At 40.3% G+C, this 22,433-nt stretch overlaps 1 protein-coding gene across 1 annotated transcript in view; it reads left to right on the forward strand.

The window, feature by feature from the left end:
• The window catches only part of TGFBR2 (transforming growth factor beta receptor 2), a 66,980-nt gene that overhangs the window by 20,700 nt on the left and 23,847 nt on the right, over nucleotides 1-22,433 (forward strand). The window contains exon 2 of the mRNA XM_075212380.1: nucleotides 21,299-21,470. Coding sequence (XP_075068481.1) covers nucleotides 21,299-21,470 — 172 coding nt within the window. The remainder of the gene's footprint in view (nucleotides 1-21,298; nucleotides 21,471-22,433) is intronic.

Below are 22,433 nucleotides of genomic sequence, written 5' to 3' on the forward strand. Positions count from 1 at the left end.
TTGGGCCGCACATAAAATACACTAACACTAACGATAGCTGATCATCATCTGATCATCCAAAAAGAACATAGAAAACATAGTTAACATATTAAACTTACTTGGAAATGAAGTTAGTAAGAGTTAGGAAACCCGTTGCAGAATCATGATTAAAGCAGTAGTCCCATTACCAGCTGCAATTTAACTTACCTGCATCTGCCCCTTAGTGGGGTTCGGGGAATTAAATGCCAAAAACTTTTTTTTCCTCTCTTTCTGCACCCATGAATCATTTTTTTTATTGACCAGTTTGAAATGGTCACCGATATAGGTAGCATCAGGAGGACTAATAGAAATCTACAGAGATTTAAAGATAGGGTGGCGGGAAAAATGGCTCATGGAGCAGCCGCCGATGAGGGTAACAGTGGGTGATAATTTCACCCTACTCAGCACGGCACATTTAAAATGGTTTAAAATATTAAAAATACAATCATCTCTTAATATTTATATTAGATACATACAGAGAACACAGCTAGTTCATAATTGCATGGTGCAGAAAGTCCAAATTCAGAGTAACAACAATAAGATACTGGATAATCTTTCACTGCTGCTGATAGTTTGCGCGGGTGACTCCTCTGTGCTGCGCTACGTAATGGATGTCGGGTGTGAGGATGTCACCCCCGACATTCACTGCGAGCGCCACACGGAGAAGGAGACCAGGGAGGGAGCCGGAGCGCCAGCTGACGTGACCGCAAGGTAAGTATTTTCTTCTTTTTTTTTTGCAGGATATTTTTTTTCATTAACAGCGCTGCCCCCTTGCCACAACCGCTGGGCCACATTTACAGGCGGGCTGGGCCGCATGCGGCCTGCGGGCCGCGGGTTGGACAACCCTGAACTATAGCATGCAGTCCTGCATGTCTGTATTTCTGTCTGTTGTATTTTCTCAACTCAGCCTCACTTGCTAAACAATAATTTGTTTCAAAATAAAATACAGTAATACTCTTTACCCGAGGCTTCCTTAAATCTAGGAGACAATGCTATAAACTACTAGTTAACACATTGCACATATTCAAACTTATAAAAATTATTTCATTTTACACAACATACTAAAACATATATATATTTGGAGAACCGTTCTAAGACCAACCCCCCTCCCTCTCGCTCAGACCATAGCTTGGGCCTAAAGTGTCATGAATTGGACAAATATGTGGCCTAAATTAGTAACCGTTTATACTAATTTACCATACAGATTCGCCCTACTCACATTGCTTGTGAGTAGGCCCAATCTGGGGGGCTAAATTAATAACAGGCCAGGAAGTTGGAGCAGAGTAGGTGGAAGAGGTGGAAAAGCAAAGTACAACCTGTTGATCTCAATGGTCCATGTCAGGATTTGAGAAATTGAACTAATGAACTCCTATCTTGCTGTTGCCAATTTTACATGTAGCTATATTGCTGATCAAATAATGTATTGTTGCAAGAAAATATAAATTGTATGATTTTCCCACTTTTAAACCTCAGCCTGCAGAACACTTATCAGCCCCATTAGCTATTGACGTAATTAAGCAAAAGCGAGAATTCTGATGGTTGCTCATACCTAACTGAAGGTATCACTGGACCTAAAATAAGTTTCTATACATAAACAAACTTTTAATAGCATACAAAAATATACAGTACATGCATATGTTCCTATACAGCAATATATTTTTTTTTACATTGTGGAGCTCATGTAGAGTTTAAATTTTATTATACGCATTTAACGTATGATATCCTTTAAGCATATCTTACAAAATGTACGCATTTTGCATGCTCTTCAGAGTCACATGTATCTTAAGTAGGATTACTGAGAGAAAGTCTGCTGTGTATAGATAGATATCCCCCTCCCCACTCAATCTTGACTGTATCTCAATTACATAAAGTATGTTCAGTTCTGGCAAGCTCTTGTGACCATATACGTGCCAACTCTCCCGGAATGTCCGGAAGACTCACGAAATTCGGGTAGGTCTCCCGGACTCCCGGGAGAGCAGACAAATATCCCGCAAACGGCATCTTGCTGTCAAAATGACGCAATTCGCGGTGAATCGCTTCATTTTGGCCCCGAACAAAAACGGCATGGCATTTTGTCGTGGGGCCGAAATGACGCGATTCACTGTGCCCCGTCCCTCCCACCCTCCAACCACGCCCCCCTGCCTGGGATCTCCCGGAAAGAAGTTTACAAAGGTTGGCAAGTATGGTTTACCTTTAATGACACTAAATATATTTCTCAATTGTTATTTGTATGGATTTCTTTTAATGATCTTATTTATGAGCTTTCTTTGTTGTATTGGTCCCTGCCTCAAAAAACTTCAAGTGAAAATTTTCCAACTAGCCATTTCAGAAGGTAAACAATGGCTAAGACACCTTTGTCTTGGTATGCCCAGAAGACTCGATCACTAAGAGCAGCTATGACTAGGAGATACTAGCGACCTTCACATGATTTAAAACTAATTTATTCCCTGGGTTTATATACAGTGTTCCTTGTACAGTTTTATTAAAATGAAGGGGTTCCGTGCCTCAATGGTAAACTCTTCGCTGACTCTTCTTTACAATAGTTACACTAAATATTTTGGGCTGAGCTCCTCACTCTCCTCTTCTAAATAAACTGTGTGCCAGGCGTGGTGCCAGAATGTTGTGCAAACACTAAAGAAATTAGTTTATCTGAGTGTTATTTTCTACATGCAGCTGAATGCGTTCTGGTCCGCTTATTCTATTTCCTGTTTACGTCCAACATTCCCTTGATTATACAGGTTGATTTGCTTCTACACTGCACACACTTTTTTCTTTTTTTATCATTGGTGTGCTTGGTGCCTAATAATGTTTCCATTAATTGGTTTAGTAGTATGAAGAGTAGCATGCTTGCCTGCTTTTCACACGTGTCTTCTTGGAGATGGGGAGGACAGATATAAAAATAAATAAATTAAAAAAAAAAATGGTGGCATGATGATACCATTTGTGTCCAGTAATGTAATGTTCACTGATGTGGGCACAGCTTAATTATTATTTCCATCATCACAGCACATTACCTCGAGTCTGAGCAGTTTCCATCTGTTTTGTAATTACCAGGACAGAGGGCAGCCATGGGAGATACTAGCCATAAATACTTTACAACTACTACCACTGCAGGCTCTGCACTACTGAGTCCATTCTGGAAACTTTCTTTCAGTCTTCAGTGCTCCATATTCCCTGCTGCCTAATAATCTGTATCAGACTTGGACCAGTTTATCTCAATGTTAGAAGTCAGAAATTCTTTGCTCACAGAGCATTGCCAGCTCTGGCCCCCGTGGAGTTCAACTAGCCATTGACCACCACAGACAATCACCAGCCAGTTGCCCCCAAAAAGCATTATCAGATTGTGCCCTACACAGGTTCACCATCTTCTGCCTAGTAACTGTTGCACTCAGCCTCGGACTGGCCTGCCGGCCAGCCGGGCTATACACCGGTAGGCCAGGGCGCGATTAAGCCCCGCCCCCTCCGCTGTTGGGGCGGAGCTTACCGGAGGTCAGCTATCGTCGTGGGGGGCATAGGGGGCATGTGCTTTGGGCCCCCCTCTCTCCGAGGCTCCCCCCGCTGCCCGCATCAGATGATCTCCTCAGTAGTACAGCAGCTGCGGTGCTGCTGTACTACTGTCAAAAATGTCTGAATTGGAGCTTCTGCGCATGTGCAGCAGAAGCAGATTCAGGAAGCAACAACAAGTGAGCAGGTGAGTGTCAGTTTCACTGGACACATATTTATACAGTTAAAAACAAATCAATCACATATAAATAAATATCAAGAAGGCCCTTCACAGCATAGCATGTTTATTGCTTGATTAAATATGTTACCTATAGCAGTGAGAATATATATATTTTCTTGCTGCTATAGGTGGCTACATTTGACATATTTAATCAAGCAGTCAAGTAATAATCATGCTATGAAGGGTCTTCTTAAATATGTATATACATGTTTATTTTTGTTATCAGCTATATCTCAATAAATATACACTGAACATTGATATTAATGTTTCATTAGTAAAGTAATGACATAAGCCAGCCACTTATATTAAAGCTTGAATGAGAATTTAGTGTATGTATATATATATATATATATATATATATAGTGTGTGTGTAATCTAATTAAAAGATTTAATATAAGTGGCAGGCTTCAACAATTGCTTTACTATTGATTAATAAAATAGAGGATCCTCTAACATAGTCGCTGCATTATATAAGGGTATACAAACATAGCTACACACATACAGACATATATAGTCAAAATTGGTGTTATGTTATCAATGTTTATTTTTTTTATGTTAGTTTTAATGTGTGGTATCATTGCTAGTTTTAGTGTGCAGTATCATTGCTAGTTTTAGTGTGCGGTATCAGTTGTATTTTTAATGTGCGGTATCATTGCTGGTTTTAATGTGTGGTGTCAATGCCCATTTTAATGTGGGGTTTTGATGATTGTTTTAATGTAAAGTATTTTAGTTTGTGGAAGTAATGACTTTTCTTGTGCAGACAAGCTAGGTGAGCCCTCTGGGAGAGCTGTAAATGTCGTACTAGCGGGCTACAGGTGTCGTAATGCAGGATGTGTCAATGTTTACAGCATTATACCCAATGAAGACGCTCTTAATTTTAGATTATCAGGGGCCCCCTCCCAAAGCCTTAATCCAGCTCTGGGCGGCGGGGCCATTTCCGTCACAAACTCACTACCGCGCAGGTGTAGAGAGCCGTGTCTGGGCTCTCTGCATCTGTGCAGTAGTGTGTTTTTCACTTCAGCAGGGGAGGAGTGTGCCATCTTCCTGGTATCACGGCCGCCCAGAGGAGCAGGATGCTGGAGTTTTCCACACAGGTAGGTGAGTGCCATCCCAAGCCAGCCAGCCTGTCATTTTTTTTTTCACCAGAAAGGAGCAGAGAAGCCCTGAGGGAAATGGGGGAATGGAATCAATACACATACTGCAGACCCCATCTAAATGGCACCTTATTATGAATATATATATATATTTACCAGGTGTCCTTGTTCTTTACGTTGTGAGTTGCCCTCCATGGGCTGACCACACCCCCTTGACTGGCCACACCCACTCTTACAGTTGACCACACCCCAATGTAGTGGGCCCTTATCACTACATTCCCCGGTGGGCCCTTCATGCCCCAGTCCGACACTGGTTGCACTTCCCTTTCTTAAACCAAACTATATTTATCTTAACAATGCAGTGTTCAGTGTTATTGAACATTGAACTGTTACTGCAGCAAAACCTTCACTGTTTACTAAAGTAAACCCTCGGCAAAATGTCATTGAGGTTTCCAATGAATACAGATGTGCCGTAAGAGCAATGTATAACACAGAATGCTGTGCCTGAGAAAGCTAACGGCTGGGAACTTTTAAATTAGAATTGACATGCAAAACCCTGCATTTATGATTGGTAGCATTGTGCGAGTCGATTTGCGCAGGTGTGCCTAGATTTACATCAAAGTGCATGGGTTTGTGGAGCAAGATTGCACCATTTGTTAAGAGCAGAAGAGTGCAAGGAAGGAATTAGGCAGACCTAGGGTATTCCTTATTATGAATGTGCATCGGTGCACCTAGTTTTGCAGACCTAAATGGATGAAGAGGGTGCATTTTATGAGTATTCCATGCTGTCCCAAAAGACCTACAGCTATATTCCCACCACAAAGATATGTGATTTTTGACCCCGCTCTGAACTGGTGGAGATCAGGGGGTAAATGTATTAAAGTCCGTTTTTTTTCAACTCGCCGGGATCCTTGTCCTATAATTCAGTGGGATGCACTTTGAAACTTCCACTTGCACTTGAAGAAGGGCATTTCTAGGTGTACTTCGCACAATATAAAGAAAATCTTCAAACACACAGAATTGGCACATGTAATAATGCAGTCATTGTGTCCCATGGCTCGCCTGAATATTTTAAGCCACAAGAGGCTAATAAGCCTCTCATTATTTTATGAGAAAAACTGAAGAGTTTAATATAATGAAAGGAGCGGATCATCTAAGTATACTGATGCAAAACCAAGGTGATTTTCTGTGCACGTACAGTCTGCTTCAAGGTTGGGTTCCAGTAAGGGAGCTTTGGACAGCTGAAGAAGGGAAGGGGCAGCAGACAGAAAAGGACATGCCTAACCCTAAAAACTAGTAAACAGGATTTGGGGACAGTGCACAACCTGCAAGAATAATAGTCCGCAATGGACCATAAAACAAACACTGAAGGAAGGATGTATTCTAAACAATGTTGCCCTTGGCTGTTTTAATAATTATAGCCCAGCTTAGAAATGTGAAAACATATCTTTATAAAATAATGATTTACATTTGATGTGGAAAACATCTGCCAACAAAATTGCAAGTGATTTTACTACAATCAAAACGTAGTATTTTCGCATTGCAACAAAATATACCACAACCTTCATATCACTCACTATGTGTTGCTTACAGACACTTTAACTGCCGAGCTGGGCTGTTCAAGCAGTTAAACGACGGTGTTTCTTGGCTTCCTGTTTGTAATAATTCTCATTCTCCACCCACACAAGGTAGCATAGAACTGTGAGTCACAGTACACAGAGGCAGAATTTATAGATGTGAGTTATTGCTAAAAGAGAAGGGGGTATTACAACATTTTGGCATGGGGAGGTAGCGCAGTGCTTGGGAAGACATAAACATATCTGCTGGAAAATGTTAAGAGAATACTGAGGCCTATTTTTTTTTTATTTTTTTTTTAAAGGTATTTGCATACAGTCTCATTTTAGTGTTGTGATGTGGAAAAGAAGTAATCTGCTTTTGAAATGGCACAAATGTGCAGGCACAGGCAGTGCAATTTTTCACTACTGCGATAGGTTTTGCATGAACACCTTATTAAATGTAGTGAAATGTTTATAGTGTCACATTTAAATTCTTTAATGACCTTTCAGATGCTCTCCCTGAGCACTATAGGCTTAAAACACTTTGCAACCTGTAGCTCTCCAAGCATCAGGGCCGGATTTACCGCTAGGCAACCTAGGCAACTGCCTAGGGCCTAGCGGTACCCAGAGGGCCCAGTCAGGACTGGCGGGGTAGGCAAGGCGGAGGGACGCTCCCCTCTGCCTGCCATCCCTCTCTGTCCGCCGACATACTAAAATAAACTGCGTCCGGAAACAGAGTAAAAGACAAACCAGTCATGTGATCGCATGTGCGGCTCCCGGCAGTCTCTCCTCCTATCTGCTCCCACTGAATGAGGAGGAGAAACTGCCGGGACCTGTCGCGCGATCACGTGACAGTTTTTTTTTTTTTTTTTTAGTCTGTTTCCGGCCACTGTGAGGAGGACTAACACAGAGGAGCTGCGCGCTGGAGAAGAAAGAAGACAAGAAGACCAGAAGACGGAAAAGAGAAATTCAAAAGAGAAAAAGACAGGTAAGTAAAATAGAGGCACATAGACAGAGGTGACAAAAATGAAGGGGCACAGGGGTAATACAGTGAAGGGGCACAGGGGTAATATAATGAAGGAGCAAAAGTGGCAATAAATGGGCATAGTGTGATGATTGATGGACAAAAGTGACAAGGGCACATCCTTGGATTTATGTGTATTATTTTTGCAAACAACTTAATAAGTATTTCTGTCTTAAATACTTATTAGGTTGTTTTGACCCAACTACTTAAAAACCGGAACTGCTCGGTAATTATCGGGTGCCTTTTTCTGTAGCCTTGCTTTTTTCACATGTTAGGTACGCCCCCAAAGATGCAAGCCACGCCCCCACCACCTTTGGGTTAACTATAGGGGGTATATGGTAGGCTACAAAAATATAGTGCTATGGATTGTTTCAGGGAGGGGGCCCAAAACCAGTATCCTGCCTAGGGCCCCATGAGGTCTAAATCCGGCTTTGCCAAGCATAACGATAAGTACAACAAAAACAGATGGTTTACTTGTATACATAACAACAAATAAACAGTGGATGCATGATTGTACGTATCTGCACTTACTCCAGTGACAGAATATCTATGGATGGGTAGCATTAGATCATTTTATATAACTCTACCTAAACTTATTATTTTATTTTTTTTTAAAACACTCCCATAACCTCCAACTAGAGTCACAGTTGGGTTTCCATATCAGAGACTCCCTACCACTGAAATGCCTTTCCCTGCATCTTGGTGTTATCCAGTTATCCAAAACCCGACACTCTGAAGGGCTTTGAATGAGTCCACTGCTCAGAATTGTTCTCTCTAATTTGAGTACTTTAAAGTAAGTTCAAGTGTTGAAATGTAATTTAATTAAGCTCCACCCTGAAAGGCTGTGTGAGTGGAGCATTAGGCTAGGCACACAGGTACACACTGAAGAATTTTCCGACCGACGTGTTATCTACAATGATTTTACCATTGACTGAAGGTCCGATTGCTCGGGCGATTTATGCGTACACACTAGACACGTATTAAACGATTAACAAAACACCGACCGTCTGTGCAGCGACTTTTCACAGCCATATTCTTGTGTTTTAAAAGATTTTGATTTCGTATACACTGAAACGACATATGTGCTCCCTATATCGATATCACCAAGAAACTTAAATAATGGGCCAAGCATGTTCATTAAGAATCACCCAAAAACTCTTAAAGGAGAAGGAAACAGGTCTTCTACATTCATTCTGTAACATACTTGTGTACAGTGTATGTTCGTTCGCAACCGTAGAGCTACAAATTCTTTTACTATTATGGATACTGTTGAAGAACAGCAAGTCACTGCTCTTTTGCTACTCGATATGGCCTAGAAGACTGCAAGTACAGTCCCAAAGGGAAAGAAGGAGAAAGAATCGGTCTTGTTGGACCAAAGAGTGGTTCCAGAGGAGAGACTCATTCTCTCATATGCCCCTGCTGCAGGGGATATGTGACAACAATCCTGATGACTTCAGGAATTTGCTGCGAATGAATGACCCCACATTACGTTAGAAGCACCTTATTACCAATTGACTGACGTGCGGATGCCACACCACGTAGGAGACATACAGGCATCAGAAGTTTACATACACGCCCCCAAAGTAGTTGCAGTTCAAGGAACTATTGACAGTTGGAAGTGGATCAATTGAAATCTATACACATTACATGATCGTAAGGTTATTGGAACAAGATTATTAAACTGTACGACCAACCAAATGAACAGATAATCAGCTCTGTGAAGCGACTTTCGACCATCGTGTAACTATGCACACTGCGTTGACATTTGAACGAACGGTCGTATGTCGGCTGTTTTGCACCGTGATTGGATGTAAAAGCTCCAGTGTGTACTTGGCTTTAACAGTAGTGGGAGAGGAAGTATTGTCTCTCCTGTTCTCACTCTGCTAAGGGTGTACCCCCACTGGCATTACATAAAAGCCAGTGACAGACACCATATGTGCTCAGGTTTGATATGCAGCTGTAATGGGCACTTGCGGTTTCAGTGGGATCAACGGAGGTCCTGCCGTTGCCCCCATTGTCTTCACTTCATTTTCTTGAACTCGAGAAAATGAAGCATGCATCCTTACCCACGCCAGTCGGTAAGGACAGTAAGGCAGTTAAGTCACTGTGATTCAAGTCAGGGGGTGCTGATTTAAATCAACTTGATTTTAATCATGATTTAAATCACATGATTTAAAAAAAAACCCATTGATTTAAATTACCATTAAAAATAATGCAGGGTTTTTATGGTAATTGCCATACTGTGCAATGTGATGAATAGATTGTAAGCTTGCGAGCAGGGCCCTTTTACCTCTCTGTCTGTATGTATTACCCAGTATTGTTTTATTATTGTTCCCAATTTTAAAGTGCTACGGAGTCTGCTGGCGCTATATAAATAAATGTTGATGATGATATGGACCATAATCCTTTTGACCTTTGATTAGCTGTTCTACTAATAAAACATCTATATCTATGGCTATTTCTTGCTGACCAAATTTAACGAAGATTCATGTGATACAAAGATGTACAGGCAACAGACAAGTCCAGACAAGATGCAGATAATTCCAGAGAGAATGGCCAACACCAGGGGCGGGCTGGCCCGGGCCGCTCAGTCAGACAGCTATTAGGGCTGGGGGGTAGGCCGACCGGCCGCCCCCCGGATGCAATATACCACATTTTCCCCGGCGGCCGCATCTGACGACATGGGATGCGGCCGCGTCAGCGCACAGGCGGCCGCATCACATGACAGGCGAGTCATGTGATGCGGCCGCCTGTGTGCACCCCGGGCTTCCCTCTCCCAGCCCGCGCCTGGCCAACACCACACCACAGAAGTGTTTCAAGTTCAGACAGAAGAAGTAACTTATCACTGTAAAAGCAACCCATGGGGGGTTGCTTTTACAGTGAAAAAGCAACCTCCCCATGGGGGACCCAGATGTCACCCTGCCCCCCCAGCCCAGCCCAGCCCAGCCCAGCCCAGCCCAGCCTGCCCTTGGTTCAGAAACAGTAGCTGGTAAAGAAGATATCATTGTAGCAGTAGAGCAGTTGCTAACAGCAGCAGCATCATCAGCTTCAGTGAAAAATAATATTTTCCACATTTGCTTTGGTGCAGTCAAAACTGAGAAACCGCTTGGGTACTGACAAAGCTGCAAGAAACACTTTTTCTTTTTAAGGCGTTCAATAAACCTAATGTGTAGGCTCATTCCGATTTACAAATCGGACAAGGCAATTGCCAACTATTGTAACTTTTAACGTCATTGCTGTTTCTATCCTCTTGCAGTTTGTGTTGTGATTTGTGTGTAGTTTGCTATGGGCATGCAATGTTTGGTGACACTGTCAAGTCATTTAAATTGAATATATTAAAGATACAGTATTTTAAAAGAACTTTGTATTTTTTAACTTTACTTGATCATTTAAAAAAAAATAAAAAATATATATCTGTTTTTTTTTATTTTAAGTCGTGATTTTTTTCACACTCTATTCAAGTACACTGATTGCAGGAGAGTAGGGGACATGTCCTTCTAGCAATCCCTTATTACAGAATGTTCCTGGTGACTTAAGATTTGGAGAGAGAGGGGCGCATTTCAACTGTCAGTTGACACAAAGGGGCAGCACATGCCTAGGCATGTGTATGTGTGTTTGTATTTTATGCACGCTACCACAGAATAACTTTGCTATTAAAGTGTGAGATCTCAGAGCAGAAGAGAAGATGTGGGGATCTCACTCGGCTGACTCTTTGTGCTCTGATTTTAAAAAACCTACAGGTTTTGTGCACAAATATTTCTGGATTAATATACTAATGTAATTTGATATAAATATATAAATAAGAAAGTGACTGTTCCTCTTTGGAGACTAACTCCACAGTTTTTATATTACTACTCATATCCAACAATTCTAATAAAATAAAATAATAAAATATTAACATTTCCGCAGCCCTCTGGGAGGAAAGTAAGCATACTCGCCAACTCTTAAGATTTAAGGAAAAGTCATGTGACAGGGGGTAGGAAAGGGGCGTGGTGACCATTGTCGCGTCACCATAGCGCCGCCCCCACTATGAAATGCCGAAATTCACGGCATTGAATAGTGGGGTGGGGCTTAATGACGCTATAAAGCCGCGCCCCATCCATTCAATGCCGTGAATTTTGCCTACTCTTCTGGGAGCCTCTCGGGAATTCCGGGAGAGTAGGCAGGTATGATATTAAGTTGCAATTTATTGCAAGAAAGAGATTACCTAACATATATATGAATTCAGTTTGAATAGAAAAGATAGTAATTTGAGCTCTCAGATCCCCCTCCTAGTCACCACAACAAAACATGCATGCATGGGTCTCATTTAAGGTTGGACAAATGTAAAGTCTTGTTGTGTAACTTATGCATTTCCACGCTGCACATGCACAGCAGAATGCGTACACTTATGTCCATTTATAGATTGTTGTCAATCGTTGACTTTCGTTTCCTTACACAAGTAAACTACACTGGTACTGGATGGCTGGTGCAGCAATACACAATGATGATGGGGACTATCGGCAACACTGTTTAGCTTCTTCTGATTAGCTGATTGTGTATTGACCCCTCCAGCTGGTGGCTGCTATGTTAATAAATGAATCACTATATTATGTCACGTCACAGCCTTCTACTTGCAATATTTATTTGACATTTCTATTTAAACTACTGTAGAAAAGAGGATTCACAATTGCTTTTTAAAGGGGTAAACAACAAATGTGAAGGTGTTTGTTTTATTTAATTACTTTTAAATGGAAAACGTTCACATGTATTAGTAGCTGTCAAGACATTATTTCTTGTGTATAGGGCACTTCATTACATTATTATGTTGTGCACAAATAGGGTAATGTAACTTTAGAATTTGCTACTAACACTGTCTCATCTCTACGCTATTGTGAGGTTTTATTATACATGCTTGTAATGCTACCATTGTTCAGTTGGAGTCATTTTGAGATGCGTCCAACACATCATATGCGCGTAAGTATGCTTTTTCTTGCACACATGTTTTCCTATGTACAATAATTGCACAAAAGTAATCAACTCTATGGGCCTGAATTAATTAGGGCATGCATTCTGAGCGCAACTCGCGCTCAGTATTCTACGCACGTATCCATGATTTGCGAACTCCCAAATTCATCAAGGAACGGATCTGAAGATACGTGCGCTGTTGAATTCGGGTGTAGGGCTGCTGTGCTCTACTACACAAAACCCTGCAGAGTAAGTCCAATCCCTATGTGGTTTTATACATTCAAAAAAGAAAGCACAAGAAAATAAAAGATATATATATATATATATATATATATAGAATTAATGTCACATGGTAATAATAAAAGCACTAATGATAAAACAAACATTTTGCCATGAAATACATTTATTAGAACGTTGTTAATGTATGCTGAACATAAAAATAGATTTTACAGTTGCTTGTGATTGCACACTCATGTTATACATACAAGACTGTTATCATTACTGATAGGGACTTAGACTAGCCCTTTAGCTGGAGCAAGAGATACAGCAAATAAACATGTCACTTTGACATGGGTAAAGCTTGAATTGGACGTGGCTGCGTGCGCTTGAGTTTGGAACGTTCCTATTGTAAATTGACTACAGAAATGTACAGTTCACTCAGTCGCAAGCTGTAGCACTATCGCATGAACATTGCTTGCGTACACATCCGTGTCTCTCTGTGTCGCAGCCATATCTGTCTGCTCTGGGCCTGCGCACAATGATTCTCTGTACGATACACTCAATGTCGACAGATATGTGCCTTGATGTCCTACATGAGCCCCAAGGTATTTTTTTATTCTTGTTTTGTTTGATGACTGAATTGTGTTGGTGTGGGAGTGATATTATACAGTATTGATGGCATGGTTCATGAGGCTGTTTATATGGGCCAGGGCTGTATGTTATAGATAGGAGCCAGAATTTCTGGGCATGACCCAGCATATTTTAGAAATAGGGCTTGTAGGCATGAAGCTTTTAATCTGGGCACAATGCTGTATGAGGTGGTATTAAGCATGGAGGTCATCAGGCTGTTATGTGGGGCACAGGTGTAATAGAACAGAGACATGTGCACAGGGTTCTAAGTACAGTAGCAGGGAACTTTAACAACTGTTACATTTCTAAATCAATTGAAATTGAGCATACAAGTTACAAAAAGAAAAAGAGGTACTGCATTTATTTTTACCCTATATTTATACATCTGATACATTACGGAGCACTTTACATCGAGGGGATCATGGCACAAATTAGCAGCAAAAGAATAATAATTATAGCTACTGGTGAGGAATGAATGTGCGACTATTGCAAGACAGTAGCATGATCAGCCACCAATAATAACATTTCTCATTCTAATGGTAGCATTGCAGTTAGGACAACAAGGTGTAAATCCTGCATTCCTGTTTTCTCGCTAGCAAGGTGGAATAAATGATTTACGTCAATATTGCAACATATCAACTCGGCTTTGTTTTGGCTTAAATTGAATTTAGAGCCGACCGTATAGGTAACACAAGATAACATAGAATCTAAGGAGTTTGTAGAATGATATAATGCTTCTAGGATTCGAACATTTATCTATTTTGGATCCCTGCTTTTTGTTTTATTTATTTTTTATTTGTTTTGCTTTTGTGGTAATAATTTCCATGTCCTGTTGTTTATCTGGTTTATCGCAGATTTGCAGCTGTATTATAGAACAGTAGTTGAGTATAGCAGTGCATGTTTCCGCGACCCTCATATCTCAGAGTCTGGTGCAGTAGCTGGCAGGAAATGTGAGACCAATATCAAATGTCACCAGAGATGTTACTGTACTATTCACTTTATTAGTATACATTTTCAGTGTGCTGACATTTAAATCCCTCGCATTTATGGTTTGTGAATGTCTGAGCAGAGCATCAAACTGTAATATTTAGTGCTTGGTGGAAAATATGTCTCTTCTCAGATTATATTTATATTGCCTCATGGAAGTAGTAAATCAGCATTGCATGCAAACCATTTAACTCTGTGTGTACTTTATACTATCGTTTAAGTAGACAATTGACATTTACAAAACAGAAAAATAACGAACTGCTCCACATACCCACACTTCCTACATAAATTAGGGTGTTTCATTTTAATATTAAAAGCCTCAGATGACAATAAATAATATATTAATTCCAGGGAATTAACTATCTTAAGTGCTAATTGCCTATCCATTCGTAAATTTCCAAATTTTCTTTGATTCTCCCCTTTTGTGTTTATCCTTTAGAAACTATTCTCTCTCAACTTTTGTTTATTCTGGTGAAGAGGATGATGGAAGGAGAAATGTGTAATGTTACATTTTACCATACTTGCTTTACTCTCTTGGAATGTTCTGAAGACTCTGGAATGTCAGGGGAGAAAGGGCCATTCCCTAGTAAATCACAGCATAGCACAGTGAGGGGAGGGACAGACGTGACTGCACAAATCACTATGCCACGCCCCCTCTATGGGGACAATTAAGTCAACTTATTAAGCAAAGTAACGCTTTCTCATGGTGACATTACTTATCTTTTACAATGGGATCCAGCTGAAGCATCTCCAGCTTTCCTGAATTCCTCTCCATTCGGCAGCAGCAATAGCCTGCTGGTGAGTCGGAAGAAATCTTTGAGGAGGGGGATCTTCACTCCAGGTCCCAGAGCAGCCCCGCCATGAAAAATAGCAGGAGCACTTAATTTGTAGTGGTACATGATGATGATTACTGCCTCCCCATAATACATTTTAAATTTCTCTTCTTTATAATGACTTGATGTTGGAAATAAGTTTAAGTATATTCAGTTTATTAAAGTGTAACGGTTAAGAAGTTGGCACTCATTTTATTTTATTATTTTCTCAGTACAGAATAATTTGACAGAAAAAGGACCTCTAGAACCAACTCTTAATAAAACTGGGACCAGTTTCTTGGTTGTAACTAGGTTTCCCACATGTGCAGTGATGAAAAATGAACAGGATACCAACAAGGAATCCATAATAGTGTGAATCATAATATGTTTTTAATTCATGTCGTGATTGCAGCTTCTCCATCGGTCTTCCTACTCACCCCCTCCTCTCTCTTCAGAAAGCAACACAGCATGGTTTTCAGCCAGAACTGTGAAAGTAACCACGGGGGTGGCTAGGTTAGGTTGCAATGCAGATTCATATTACAGATAGTACTTCAGTTATCCAAAATTAATTTCCTAAGGCTATTCTAGATGGTTCTTTCTGAAACTATTTACTAAGATGTAATCCTAATTCATAAAGTATCTAGGATGACTAGAAGTAAGCCATTATTACGTTGGATAATTAATATTCTATTTATAGGTAGGCTTCACAATGTCCTCTTTCTTATGTATCAATTGCCCTCCATTGGTTTTTAATTTTTCCACTTTTTAAGCAATTATTTTGCTTTCATTCAGTACAGGCTGCTTTAAAGTGTCCGGTTTTCAAGATCACCCAAACAATATTCTGAAACCCTGACTGTCGGATAACTGCCAGTCCTGATTGCAACCCACAGAGGAGAATTCTTGTTCTCCGTCTCAGTCTGCATGATGTTGCAGTAAATAATTAGCTATATTTTGTTCATTTGAAACAGATCTTGTGCCGAGCGTGTAACACTATGCTTATTTGGTATCAACTTGTACAGAAAAATTAGGTTGATGGGACAGTAGATGCTTAGCACATTTGTTTTGTCAAGATCTAAGTGTGCTTGGCAATACGGTATGTAAAACATTTTATCGTTCTAATGTTAGGGTTATTTTTATGTTTTGTTGGACGTCAAGGCCCGTTACCCACTGATGTGCAAACTCCGCGCCTGACGTTTTGACGCAAGTGCTAAGCATGCAAACACTTACTAAAATAAAATCCACTGTACTCCATGCGTCCATATACATTTACATGTGTCTGCATGCGGGTGCATTCTGAGGATTTTTTCGAACTCTGCTTTTTCCATTACAACAATTTTCAAAGGATTTAAACGCACTTTAACTCCATTCTTTGGGAATGCATCCAGTAGGGGTTAACACAAGTAGTTTATCCAGCCTGATGCTGTATTTTTCCAATTGATTTTCTTGGCTCTTACATTTTAAATAACCCATTCATTTCCGTGACGTTGTGTGCTACATGTAGAAGTTCCACTTCCATGAATGTTCAATACACATCATTTGCGCTGCACAGCAATGGTAATTGTTTTCTCCCACATTTAAAGAGATCCAGTTGATGTGGGAAACTAACTCTATATTCGAGTGCAAGACTTGATATATGCGCAGTGCATCAAAATGCATTTTTATGTAGCAAAAATGGATTGGAGGCGCATAATTGAGTTTTTATATTTAAATTCAATAGCGCAGGGCAACTTTCCTCTCTCCGCAAGACTGACATATGGGCGTGCAAGGGTTAATGAAATCCAACTGATCTGTCTAAAAACGACTTGCAATCCACCACAAATCTGTTACATTCACTATTAAGAACAAAACACTGTCATCACTAAAATCTTATTTTAGAGCTGATATTCTTAGGAAGTCGCGAGTTGCTTTCTGACTTATCTCAAAATATAGTTGTAACCTAATTTAATACTAGAAAAGAAAAAATTCCATGCATGAATATAATATTCTAAATGCCTGAGCCTTCTAATATGGGAATTTCTTAAGAACCCAAAACCAAATGTTATTAAATGGGATTAAATATGACAAAAAAAGTCACAATTAATTGAATTAAAATTGTTCTAAAAAATTGGCATGTACAGAAAGTTCAACTCCTACTCTGGCCAATAACTTTTTACTCCTGAAAATGTTCATTTCTTGCTAATCTAATATCCTTGTAATAAGGCCTAAAAAAACACACAATCTCTCCACATCAGCCCCAAAACATCCCACGAGTCAAAAAATATTAACATTTATTTATATCAGCAGTGTACCACATATAGCATATTGGTCCAGCCATATAACAATGAAAAAAAGTGCTTTCTTGAGTTACATGATCCAGTCACACAGCAATGCTGGTTTTGGGGTCATAAAGTGTTGGAGTATGGAAGGAGAATAAATAAGTTTTTCTTGCGTTGTGTAGATGGTGGGAATCAGGAAGAATAGTCCAGGGAGGTTAAGAAGTGTGTTCAGTAATTGTATCAGCTTGTCTAGAAGTGAGTTTTCAGGGATCACTTGAAGGTTTGACGGCTAATGGAAAGTCTTGAATGAGGGAGGGAATTTCACAGGGTGGGTGCAGATCGAGAACATTCCTGTAACCAGGAATAGGAGCAGGTAATGAGTGTGAATAAGAGATGCAGATCTTGGGCCGAATGGATGGGTTATGTTGGGAAATATTTTGAGACAAGGGAAGAAATGTTTGTTGGTATAGTTTTGTTAATGGCCTGTTCAAATGTTAGAAGAATTTTATATAAAATTTTAGGTGCTGGCAGAGGGCGGCAGCAGCAGTAGAAGAACTTTTACCAGGAAAATTAGTGGTTATGGGAAGATCACTAAGAAAGGAGTTGCAATAGTCAATGTTGGAGATTGAGTGAATGAATTAAAGTTTTTGCATTTTTTAGTGTCATGTGTGAGATATGTACATATCCTGGAAATGCTTCTTAGATGTATGTAGCAGGATTTGGATACAGATTGGATATCCGGAACAAACAACATTTCTGAGTCAAATACGACAACTAGGCAGTAGGCTACAGAGGTCGGCTTTATTATTGTTGTCAACAGATATAGAGATGTTAGGTAGGTACCTTCTGTGACTGGTGGAAATGTTACTAGTTTTTCAAAATAGAATGTATCATACGCTATGGAAAATGATGTTATTCACTTAACAAATTTACCCTATCCCCATACTGCCTCTAATGTTCTATTAATATCATATATCTAATAATGGGGAGGTACTACCAAGGTAACTCCGTAATAGTCAGAGTACCGAAGGCAAAAGATGATTATTCTATTCTGGTGCACTCATGGATAATAAAAGAATCGTAAAACCTAAAGTTTATTCGAAGTACTTTAAAATCACCAATAGTTACTTCAACAAGATATCATCTCCTCACTTGTCTCAAAATAGCTCCCAACTCGAAAGCTCCATTCTGCGCAAGATCTGCGTCTCTTCCACTCTCAGCACATCCTCCCATTCTTGGTTACAGGACCGCTTTCAGTGCAGGTGATACGGCTAAAAATCACATACCTGAGAGATGCCCAGAGTTTGAATCAGATGAAGGTGCGCGTGACCTTGGCATGCCCCTACTGTACATTACCTAAGTGCACATGCCTCTGCCCTCCCCAATTCCGCCCTTGAAATTGTAGGCTGTCAGAAGTGTAATTTGCATTTGAAGATGAATCTCCTGACAGTCTAACAATTGAGTTTTTTTGAAAATAGTGTGAAAATGACAATTTATAATGAGGACAAAACACCTAAATGTGAGAAATACTGTATATTTTGTAATCTTGTTTGCTTTATACTGTGATTCTTTCCTTTCAGTCCACTTTTCCTGAGTTCTGTTTTAGGCATACTTCCTTTCATTAGGTTGTGAACCCTGCTTTCTTTTCCCTTGTGTGTCCTGTTAGGAGTAGCCTGTAGCCATTCAATTCTGCCTCTTCCGTCCCTTTCAACACAACTTCCTGTTGGACAATGGCCTGACACTGAAACAGAGTCTCCAACAAACTGAATACAAAGGACAGTGTCAGTTATTATAACCCGGGGAGAGTATTAAAGCTGTGGAAGCTCCCCCTGCTGACACCAGCTAGGGTACACTAACACAGCAGACCTATTTTGGGGTCTTTTGAAAACTAGATGCAAGGCCTCGCTATGTGTGCTATGTGTTGCTAGAGAACCATCGCTTCTTTGTGTGTTGAAATACTGAGATGATAGTGATTGATTTGTAATTTTGAGCAAATACTTTTAGTTTTGGTGACTCAGTGCACAGTTTGTTCATTACTTGTTCAAACAAAATTACATTTAAGTTGACATTTTACAGTTTGGAAAAGTAGTACAATTTGTTGAATTTATTATTTTTGATGTTTTTTGTTTTTTTTTAGAAATTGTTGTTTAAAACAAATTTTTGGAGACTGCACAGTTTTAGGGGCGTTCCTTACAGTGCTAAGGGGTGCACAGCCATTTTCACTTCGCAAAAGTTCTTAGGACTGGCGGTCCTCAGGTCTCATCCAAAAGCAGGAAGAAAGAAGAATTTTATTTTAATAAGAGATGGTTGGAGGATAAATTTATAGTGACGTTTACACTTTTGCTCAGAGCGTATCTTGACTTTTTCAAAATCTTTCCACTTCTACAAACTGATTTCGGAAGATAACGCCGCAAGTTAGATATGCGTATTGAAATTTGTTGGGTGGACCTTCCAGGTACAGCAGTACAAACTAGGAGTTTTGTGGTCCGCATCTGGTATGCTTTGTAAATGATCTTCATTGTGGACCATCTCATTCCCCTTGCAAATGATAAGAAACAATTTGGCTCCCTGTTAATAAATATATCTGTACACAGACAAAGCTCTGATGTGAACATTCCTTTTCTGTCTGTTGTGTCCTCCTTCTAACCCTACCAAGGTGATGCGTTTGCCCTGCACTCCACTAGTACCTGTGGCTGAAAGACATATTCCCTTATACTTAACCACTCACTTAACATATAATATGTTGCAATTTGGGTGGCCTTTGTGAAATGCTGTTTTTGTTCTCATGCTTTGAAAAAACAAATGATGAAATACACTACTGAGAACAGGAAGATTGTGTGACTGATTGCTCATTAGTTCAATTCCCGACCATGGCCTTATCTGTGTGGAGTTTGTATGTTCTTCCCGTGTTTGCGTTGGTTTCCTCCAGGTGCTCCGGTTTCCTCCCACACTCCAAAAACATACTAGTAGGTTAATTGGCTGCTATCAAACTTGACCCTAGTCTCACTCTCTCTCTCTGTCTGTATGTGTATCTTAGGGAATTTAGACTGTAAGCTCCAATGGGGCAGGGACTGATGTGAATGAGTTCTCTGTACAGTGCTGCGGAATTAGTGGTGCTATATAAATGATGATGATGATAATAATGCACCCACAAATACACCTGTCTGCTGAAGAGCAACTGAATGGTGCAAAATTCATTCCATTAAAAGTATAGGGTGAGACACATTGTTTGCCAGCTGAGCCCTGGTGCAAAATAAATATGTTTTTGTGCAATTGCAATAAACTCGCTCCACAGATTGAAATTTTTGATTTTGCAGTGCTACACAAAACTAGGGACACTGATATGCCTTTTTTTTTAAGCTCCGATCGTGAAACTTCTGTTCTTCCACCTTCTTACTCCATAAACCCATAAATCTTTGGTGGAAATTTAGATGCACCTCCGCAAATCTGGCTGCACAAGGAGGATTGTGAGCTGTGTCTTGACCATTTTGCACTACGTAAAAGAGGCCCACAATCTTTCTTTCTTCTAAATCCTATTTTTTTCTGTTGCTTGCTGTGGTTGGGACATTGCAGTTCCTAAAATATAAACAGGTATATTTAAATTTAGCAAAACAGAAAAAGAGCCAAGGCTCTTGCTGGCTTCAACAAAGGCTGCACTGCCACAGTTTCACTTGTTTGGCACCTGAGGAAGGAGGTCATTTCGGAACTGTTGCCCGTTTCTGCTTGTATCAGCTATGTCTCTAGCTGCCAACAGTGAATAAATATGACTAAATGTAGCCTTGGTTGAAGTCTGAGGTGCCCTGCTTCTTTCTCTGTTTGCTACTGTTGAATGGACCTATGCTAGTGTGCACCACAGAGACTGCCTCTGTGTGTTTGATGTTCTCATTGAATGCTGGGTAGAATGTTTTATAAGGTTGACATCTGATTCTAGGCCTTAACAAGCTTTTTGTTTTTAAAGTCACTAAAGTCTAAGTCGCTCTAATACCTGTTTACAGTGGTTCTCCTACTATACATTTACTCTTTATTTTGTAGGTGAAGATAATTATTGGAAAATAAGCACAAATGGAGAACTTCGAATGAGACAGATATGCAAGTTTTGTGATAATCAAACATCGACATGTAATTTACTCAAAAGGAATTGTGGGACCGTCTGTACGAGATCTTCAATGTGTGAATTCAGTGATGAAGTGTGTGTGGCGATATGGTAAGTTTTTTTTTGTTTTTTAATTATTTTTTAAAAAAAAAATTCTTATGGTTTTGGGAGTGATGTAAAAAATATGCAATCATCCAAATCAAGAGTTATTGGTCTCATTTAGTGAGGAAATTTAATTAGCCACGTAGTGTCTTGCGGACACTCCGGGGACACTTCACGGTAAAGATTTTGACAGAAATCTCCACTCATTTTTCCTCACGCCCCATAGAGGTGGGGATCAGGGAACATTTGGCAACGTTATGCTGCTGTCTCAGTACCCATTTGTGGTCAACGGAGCTGGTATTCTGGCTGGTAGACCACTCCTAGTGGTTTAGGGGTGGGGCCGCAGCTGCTGTGCAATGTGGCAGAGGATACCAGTCACACTTTAGCCCTAGCCAGCAGCCACAGACTACCTGATGGTACTTATTGGTTTTCTGAAGAGTCACAGGAGGAAAAGCACCACATTGGAGCCTGGAAGGCTTCAGTAGCAGCAAGGAGACCACTGCACCAGTCTGTAGCTGGTTGGAGGAGCTAGAACCAGGAGCAGGTCTCCTCAAAGACAATTTGTACGGGAGATTTAAATATGGCAGGGTGGAGATGGGCTGACCTCCACCTCTGCCTGACAGTGCATAGACAGGAGGGAACAGCACACCTCCCTGCTGCTGAATGTATTTAAAAAAGGATTAAATGAAAAGGCCAGGCTGATTCACTTGAAAATTCGTGAATCAACCGGGTCCAACTAAAGGGACAGGGATATGTTTACATATGTCTATTCAGAGTTGCAGATGCATTAAGGTCTGAATGAGTAGCAGATGCATCTGCTTGACAACAGGCGCACCCCTTAGACATTTACATCCAACTTCTGAACATGTACAAAAACCTTTTATTTTATAGCTATGAAGGCAATTGCTGTGAAGCAATCATTAGCAAATCACTAATTACAAGTGGTTCACTAGCTCAGCTGTTTGTCATCAT

Source organism: Mixophyes fleayi, chromosome 5 (genome assembly GCF_038048845.1).
Source record: "Mixophyes fleayi isolate aMixFle1 chromosome 5, aMixFle1.hap1, whole genome shotgun sequence".
In the NCBI taxonomy this organism is placed as follows: domain Eukaryota; kingdom Metazoa; phylum Chordata; class Amphibia; order Anura; family Limnodynastidae; genus Mixophyes; species Mixophyes fleayi.